Below are 8725 nucleotides of genomic sequence, written 5' to 3'. Positions count from 1 at the left end.
TATATTAGTATGATATAATATAATAGTGTATAATTAATATAATTGATTAGTGAGTTAATTACTCCGTGTTTAAGAGCCTTGGTCAAAGCAAATCAAGAAAGGCCGGGCCGTGCCGGGCCCACATAACATTTTAGAACAATAGTCAAATGAGAGAATTAACACAACTTGTGTACCTATATAACCACTTATTCACCTTATACTTTGAGTACATTAATTCCACAATCACAAAGTCAAACCTACATTCAGCCACACGTTAAGTACCAAAAGTCAACCCTTTCCGCTAACCTCCCTCTTCTCCACACATACACGTTGAATGTTGACCGTTGACTAAATTTTTAGACACAAACTTCTCAAAATGGATGATGAATGGGATTTGCATGCTGTTGTTAGAAGTTGCACCAGCACCACCACCACCACCACCACCACTAATACAAATACAACATCCAACTATGATGATGATTATGATGATGATGGCTTTAACAAGATGGAAACTGATCATGTAACATTAAGCAATGATGATGATGATGATGATGACAATGTAAATCAGTTACTGTACTCAAATTCCGATAAGAAATCATCGGAGGGATTAGAGGAAGTCTACAAAGAAGGGTGTTCTCAAGCGGCCACCACCTCCGGTGCCACCACCATTTTGATTGATGATGAAAAGCTAAGGGCGGCGAATGCTACGGAGGCCTTTTCCATTGACACTCCAAGTAGGAAAAGGTAACTATTGTGTAACTCGGTTTTAGTACTCCATGAAAATCTAATATATGTATGATACACACATTTTTTTAACGTAACATGCATAACAATATAACAATATTGTATAAATTATTAACCGTCATTTTTACAACACTTTTATGCACGTTAGCAATAATCTTTAGATTAGTCATTAGAAAAATCCATGATAAAATAATCGAAACTCATATGACAATTATCGAATGGGAGCCAGGAAGGATAGAAAATTATATATACTCGTACGTGAAATATGTATATGTGTTATTCAATACAAAAGTTATACTCCGTATATGTTTTTAGGCTTCTATTATAAGCATATCTATCATTTTTCGAACTAAAAACTGGCAACTTATAAACAAAGCATAATAACTTGACCCATTAGTTAACACCATAATGCACAACCTCTAATTAGATGGTACACAACAACAAACCGAAATATAGATGTAAAGAGATGGAAAACTGCAAACATGGTGATTGAAATTGATAAAAACAATAAGTGTTTGAACTTGAAGGAAAAATCAGCAAAAGAAGATGGTGGTTAGATTGACACAAGAAGAACTATGCAACGATACATGGGCATGGAGAAAATATGGTCAAAAACCTATCAAAGGCTCTCCTTTTCCGAGGTATAGTTAGTTTTTTCATATTATATATAATCTTGAATCTTGATTTAACTAATTTATATTTGGAATGAGGATTAATTAATTTGTAGCATATTGGTATGGGAGTTGAGTTTGATGAATAATGGGTACAATTGTACAAATGAGAGGCATGAGAGAACTACGGAGTAACATGATAGATTTAGTTTATTTAAAATCTTACATCTTAAATTTTAATATTTGATATGTCACAAATGGAAAAATTTACCATAAAAATTATACGGAGTATATTCTACATCAGCGTCTTCTTCGATTAGAAGTATACTTTTGGCAAACTTTTTTTATTGTCCAAAGTCTTACGATCTAACGCATATAATCACATATTCCCCCTGTCTCATTTGACTTTTCAAAGTCTTTTTTCTTAAATTTTGACTTTAAATATTTTTATTTATATCAATTTGGTTTTAAAATATTTTTTCATTGGTAGAACTTTCAACAAATATTATATATCACAAGAAAACTTAGTTTTAGTCAAATTGTAAAAGAAAGACTTAAAAAGTCAAAGTGAGACAGTTATTTTGGGACGGGGGAGTATGATTTTGCGTATAATCACGTGTGCTATATGATAGAAACTAGTGTATGAGCTATGATGGAAGCCATGATGACATTTGCCGACGTTAAAAGTATATCACCAATATAATATCATATTAGGTAACCATCATCTAAAGATTTTTCCAAAATTGTGTACTTTCATATCTTATCAATTTAACAAAGTGGGTAGGCACAACAAGAATTTATAGTTCTTCACGTCCAAAGCCAGTTAATCGGATTAGTTTGTGTTTGTCGCTCATGGGGTTGTTTTTGTGCTTTGATCATTTTGGCAGTTCTGATCTTGGACTTTTGTGTTTTGATAGGTTATTTTGTGTTGTGTGGTTTCGGCATAGTTGGGCTCGTATTGAGTTAGCGTTTGTTTAGATTTGTCTAGGTTTGCTCTCTTCGAGCCTATCGTCGTTTAGTTTGTTTCCTTTTCTTGTATCGGTTTAGGACTCTTTCATCTATCGATGAAGTTTCCTTTTATTTTAATAGTATTCGTTATTTTAGCCAAAAAAAAAAAAAAAAAAAAAAAACAAACAAAAACAAGAATTTATAGTGGCAAATGGGAATGCACAAAAGGTAACTTGAATACATAAAAACATAATATAAATTTGTGTAAAAATGTGTCATGTAATATCGGTACTTGAGTTACAATCATTGTAACTTTTACTTCTAAATTATTCTTTAGCAATAGTTCTTCATTCTTGACATAATCTAAAAATAGCAATTCATCTATGAAAGTTTCTTTCTTCATAAATTGTTTGTAAATCGTTGGTGATAATGTGATCAGAAATTATTACAAGTGTAGTACAACAAAAGCTTGTGGTGCAAGGAAACAAGTAGAGCAAAGCCATATGGACTCGACTATTTTTATCGTCTCTTATACAGGCGAACATATACACCCTCGACCGACGCACAGGAGTCCGCTTGCAGGCAGCACGAGAAGTAACAAATTTACTACAGCTAACATTTCTGATGACGCCTCCCATTCCTAAATAATCAGTGTGTGGTTTCATGGTGATAATGTTTAGTTTGATATAGTTTTATGTTTGTCATTTTTGTTTGTTTCTGGAATGTCGAATAGAGAATATTTGTAGCAAAATGAATGTTGAGTTGTTTTCCTCTTGTTTGCATTTCACTTTATAATATTAGTTCTCTTAAAGAATAAAGAATCATAAGGCCACAGAATGAATGTTTTGTAGGAGAATCGTATCATTGGACCTAGTGATAATGCTTTCTTTGTTCTAAAATTAGCATCTTACTATGTCGAAACAACATGTACATCTATGGGGTGTTATTGTTTATTTAAAACCTTTCACACTGAATATAGCAATTAAACCGAACTGAATTTGAAAATCGGTTACTGGATTAGTAAAATCAAAACCGAATTCAATATTCCATTTCATGATTTCGTGTCGTGGTGAACAAACTAAACAAAAAAGAGGGTCATCTCAGCGGAAGGAGAATGACCTGCAACGGCAGACTCTGACCCTATTCTTCTTTCTAGCCGTCTTTTACGAGTCCGGAAAGCCTCCTCACTGTGATCTTCAAAACTTTTTTTTTATTCGGTTTTCGGTTTGAATATTTTGAAATTGGTTAAGCCGAATTCAATTTAATAATATTAATATTATTATATATATATATTATTAATATACGTGTGATTTTTAAATTCAGCTGAAGATAATTGAATAGTTCTGAATTTTTAAAACTTATAAAATTTAGTCATTGTGTAAAATATAAAGGTTTTGTTTGAACTTTGAAATTCACATATGTTAATCGTTTCGTGTTTTGTGAACTCATAGTTGAATAAGAAGCAACACTTATTAATAGTTAAATATATGTAGTTTGCATCATATCATATCTTGTAACTTTGTATGTCGAAAGTAGTTTTTAATAAAATTTTGATTTTGTTCTTATTCAATTGTAACAAAAACCGAAAAAAGTCCAATTTGAATTCGATTCCAATTTTCTTATATGAAATCGATTTCGGAGGTTATTAGACAACATTTGAATAGTGTTAGTCACTTGTCCTATACTATATTTAGTGTGTCTCAAACGAACATAAAGATCAGTAAATTTCCATGCACAGGGAACTTTAGGATCAGTAAAGGACCACCCATGCCCAATTGCCAAAACTTTCGTTGATGAACGAATGCAAATGAGCCAAGATGAGTCTGGATTGGTATAGCCTCAAACTTGATCCAATGAATTTTTTAGGCTAAAACTAGAAATAGACTAGAAAATCTTCTACAATGTAGCCTTGATTTCAATCCAGGAGCTAAAATGAGTGGTAAAAAATATAATCACTAAAAGTCTACAACCCATATTTGACTAAGGTCAACTCTAGAAACCTGGTAAAAGCTCATCCAGATCAAGGTCAGTGCAACTTCTAATTCAGATAACATAATCAAAGTTTAACAATACAGCAAACGCAGCCAGAATTGAATGTTATCCTTAACTTGCCTATTTCTTTCGAGTTCTAATTATATTCGGGGTGACGTCTTTGACCTTTGTTTGATATTTTTAGATTCTTAATTTCTCAAGAGTAGTGTTACATGAGCAATAAAAATTGTTTTATAGGTCCACCAGTTATAGTCGGTACTTGGTGCATAAAAAAAAAGAGACCCATTTTAGACAAAACCCAATTTGACCAGTTACCCAACCCGCCCAATACAGACATCTCGCCACATGTACATTCTAGTATAATCAAATATGGAAAACACAAAGGAATCTTATGTACTAAGAACTGCCATTGCATTGATAAAGCGTAACACATAGCAGTGTATTAACATAAAAACATACGAAAATCATACATCTAACCTTTACGACCATATACCGGTTTTAAACCCAAGTCCAATTCCATTCAAATCGTCACTTTCCAACAACGGACACTCATTCGAATCGTGCCCGAACTGCCCACAACATGGCACAGAACAACATCTCCGTTTCCTTAAACCATCCAACCTATGAACAATACTGTCTGAATCATCAACACCTGGGAGCATCAACGAATCTGGCGGACTATTATTATACGATATGTCGTTAATATCATTACATGGCCCGGGAAATTCTTTAACTCGAGTTAGCACCAAGTTAACTTGACCACAGACAAAGCTTAACCGTTCATCGGTCTCAACGGATTCCGCAACTAGATTCGACACCATTGACTGTAACATCTGAACATTTCCCGATGGTTGACTTTTCGTGTAATTTATGGATTCACGCCAACGAATGGGTAGATATTGATACGGGATGTGAAAACAGTTGTTTGTTGATAGAACACGAAGAACATGTCTACAGAGGATTCCTGAAAATTCAAAATCATGACAGCTGCAGCTGATGAATTCGTCGTGTGGGACCCAAATGACCTTACAACCACCGTTTATTTCGGTGTGGTGTCTCACAATAAAGCAACTGTCATCTATTAATAAGGATGCGTATTGTGGGGCCAAAACAAGTTGTTCTTGAAATTTGGTAAAGGCGTATGGCGTAAGAACAGTTGCAGCATGTGATTCTATAGGTGACCCTGTTTTGAGAGATACTTTTTGGCTTCTTTTGATCATTTTTTGTTTTAACGCAGCCTGATCTTTGGCATCTAAAACCACGGCGACCTGGATATAATATAATAACTAGAATCAGAGATGTTGACCTGCTTACGAATGGGTTGACTTACGTTTTTTCTGTAACAGGTTATGTTTTATCTCTAACGGGTAAAACTACAAAGCTATCTCCAAGAAGGTGTCCAACGGGTCAAGGGTCGCCCCATGTGTATTTTAATGGATAAAACGTTTAAATCATTTTATTCAAAATTCTTTTAATAAAATAAAATGATTTCCTGCAGTCATTTTTCACATTGTAGTTATTTGTTAGAAAGTACTTTTTTGGTCACCGAGTGTTTTCGGAAAACCCAGTTCGACCCATTTGAATGAATCAATCGTGGTAATGGATCAAGCGTGTAAAAACACAAACTTAGCTAATGAGTGAAACAAGTGAAATGGATTCGATGAATCAAAAGTGACCAAACTGTATTTCGATTCTAATTCAAAAACTATAAACTATTGAAGTAGTATAAGTTTATAATCATATTAGACACTACGGAGTATTATTCATACAAATCTAGAAATTTTGTATAAAAAGGTATTCTAGGTCAATCCAACCCGACCCATCTCACATAGTACCCAAATATTATGTCTAAAGGCCATAGTGGTTGCACAAAATAAACTATAACTAAAACAGAACCAATTATAAAGACTCAAAGTCTACCAAACTTCTCCTAATCGGTTTATTTGAAGATATAGATAACTAGTTGTTGTAAAAATATTGTTATCGTGACTATAACTAATGCACTAATTATTATTAAAAAAATTGTTTGTTAGTCAAACCAACCGAGGTCCGTTTAAACCCGTTTTAAGAGAACCATTTCGACCAAAACCCATTTTGACTCGTTATCTCTCTAATTAAAAGAAGTAGAAAAATACCTGCTCTACAAAATTGTCAAGGACAGTTTGTGCGCTTAAAAACCGCTGGATAAAAGCATTAATCGACTCCGGCTGAAACGTACTTGTCATTCCCGCAAAGAAGTAACATCTTAAAAATGGCAGTGCCCAAAACGTGCGTAAAGCATATAAGCTGACAATGTGCTTGTTGCCATGGAGTCTATACGTATCAACCATATCTCTCCATCTCAATTCAAATTCTTCAACCGAGTGCAAATTATAGAGTCCGTGAAACTCAGTTTTCCATTGATCGTATTGTGAGCCGAGAAGTAGAGAAAACCAATCTGAAAACTTGGAAATTATATGCCAAATGCTGAAGGCGTGCTTTGTACGTGGCATTTCAATGGTGAGTGCTTCTTTGAGCCACATGTTTTGGTCAGTCAATATTGTTTCTGGAGCCTTTCCATTCATGAATCCTAAAAAAGTCTGTTTACAGTATTTAGTAATAGTGTAAGTATATACGAAGATCAACTATTATGTGTCTATAATATATTTTGGAGAAGTAATTGGTAACTCGGGGAGTAATTGGGAAGTAATCTGATTGGACTTTTTAAACATTTAAATAATATATTTCAAAGTTATGTGTAAATATACAAGAAACATAAACATAATTGTCTAGAAACATAAAAATAATCTTCATATGTTCAAGAACTCTTAAAATTCTAATTCAAATTCAAATTCGTATTAAAATGTTGACGGATATTTACTTTGACTGATTTTGACAGACTAAATTCAACTTTGACCAACTAAATCTGAACCCATTGACCGATGTTGACTCAGATTTTAGAAAATCAGATTGGCCGGTTCCTAAAAAGAAGTAATAGGGGAGTAATCGACATCAATCAGGGAGTTTTACAACAATATTTTTAAGTCAAATTCTCAATGTCTAAAGTTGTATGACCCAAAAGCATCATACATTTAGAAACCATTCCATGTTAACGAATCATAAAAAGTGGCAATTTTAAAAAGAACAGCAAACACAAGAATGGGTCATAATGGGTCGAAATTGGCACACAAGCATCAAATGAAACAGGTCTAGTGAAGATGTATATGTATAATGAAACAGGGTGAATAAAGTATAAATAAAGTATACTAATACAGTTTCTCACCTTTAAGGCCCAACAGAAAGATTGCATACTCTCATCACGTAAAAGCACGCAACCAAAAAAGCAATTAGTGCCATAATTATCAACACCGAGCCAAATCCCAAGGAGCATATCATAAGCATCCAACCTATGTGTTGTGTCAAAAACCACAACATCTCCAAAAGACTCATACGATCTAACACCTGAACCATACGACCACGCAATGTTTTCGAGACGATTATTTGCATCAATCTTGAAATTATATTTAAAGTTTGGATCTTTATCTTTTTTATCCTTGCACATTTTAAGAAGGTCAATAGCATCATTATCTCGGTCAACATTTTTAAAAGACTGCAGCAAATTCCTAACATCGATCTCTGTAAACGGTAAACAACCAACCTTTACACCTTTCTCTAATTCCAACAACCTTAACATCTGTCTTACTGACATCCCAGCTTTAGCAAACATACATATACGACTTTTATCATCAGAGGAAATTGTACAGTAAGCAGGAAGAAGTTGACTTTCGTTTGACTTTGAAAGCTCGTGGTTATGTACATTGCTGAAACCCGTTATCCTCCATTCGGGTACATCAAAATCGACCCGTTTCACGATCCGCATATATGCTTGACATCCACAACGAGATGACTTACGGTTTCTTTGTACTTTCCCGTCCTCTGATGGTTTTATTTGTGGATATCCGCCACGGTGGCAAGTAAAATCCCGCCTGGTAATCCCCCTCCCGACACCATCTTTACCACGTGTACGATGTCGTCGAATTGAAAAACCACATTGTTTTGCAAAGCTACAATAGAATTCATAAGCAGCATCTTGAGAAACAAAACGTTGGCCAATAAATGGCACGAGGTTAACAGAAGTTTGTCGAGAAAGAATTGTGTCTTCGGGAATTTCCTCAATAGTACCGATATCATCAGCAGATAAATCTGTACCGTTTTCGGATGTTTCGTTCACCATGCTCATTATCTCAGGTATTGATTACGTAAGAGTTAAACAAAAGTATAGTCCCTGCAGATAAGAAAAAACAGTTTAAGTGTATTAGAAGATAATATAACGAAGAACAAATGAGATGACATAGAGAAACACTCGCATTAAGACATGGCGTTAGTTAATAACCTAGTAGAGAGGGTGAACAGATTACTTGATATTCAATGAAATTTACACATCAGAAACACCTTTTTTGGCAACATGTCCA

At 34.2% G+C, this 8725-nt stretch overlaps 2 protein-coding genes across 2 annotated transcripts; one reads left to right on the top strand and one right to left on the bottom strand.

The window, feature by feature from the left end:
• The first annotated feature begins 228 nt into the window (after positions 1–228).
• Positions 229–3024, top strand: LOC139893370 (WRKY transcription factor 22-like). The gene is made up of 3 exons (XM_071876527.1): positions 229–723; positions 1251–1364; positions 2722–3024. The coding sequence occupies exons 1-3, from the start codon at positions 356–358 to the stop codon at positions 2924–2926; spliced, it is 687 nt and encodes a 228-aa protein (XP_071732628.1). The 5' UTR covers positions 229–355; the 3' UTR covers positions 2927–3024.
• A 1604-nt stretch (positions 3025–4628) lies between these two features.
• On the bottom strand, positions 4629–8499 carry LOC139893369 (protein FAR1-RELATED SEQUENCE 11-like). The gene is made up of 3 exons (XM_071876526.1): positions 7537–8499; positions 6410–6853; positions 4629–5542 (listed from the first exon to the last, which is right to left on the bottom strand). Exons 1-3 carry the CDS (start codon positions 8491–8493, stop codon positions 4754–4756), a joined length of 2190 nt encoding a protein of 729 aa, XP_071732627.1. The 5' UTR covers positions 8494–8499; the 3' UTR covers positions 4629–4753.
• Between the last annotated feature and the right edge of the window lie 226 nt (positions 8500–8725).

Source organism: Rutidosis leptorrhynchoides, chromosome 2 (genome assembly GCF_046630445.1).
Source record: "Rutidosis leptorrhynchoides isolate AG116_Rl617_1_P2 chromosome 2, CSIRO_AGI_Rlap_v1, whole genome shotgun sequence".
In the NCBI taxonomy this organism is placed as follows: domain Eukaryota; kingdom Viridiplantae; phylum Streptophyta; class Magnoliopsida; order Asterales; family Asteraceae; genus Rutidosis; species Rutidosis leptorrhynchoides.
The sequence above is the reverse complement of the archived record's forward strand: the minus strand, read 5'-3'. Positions and strand labels throughout refer to the sequence as shown.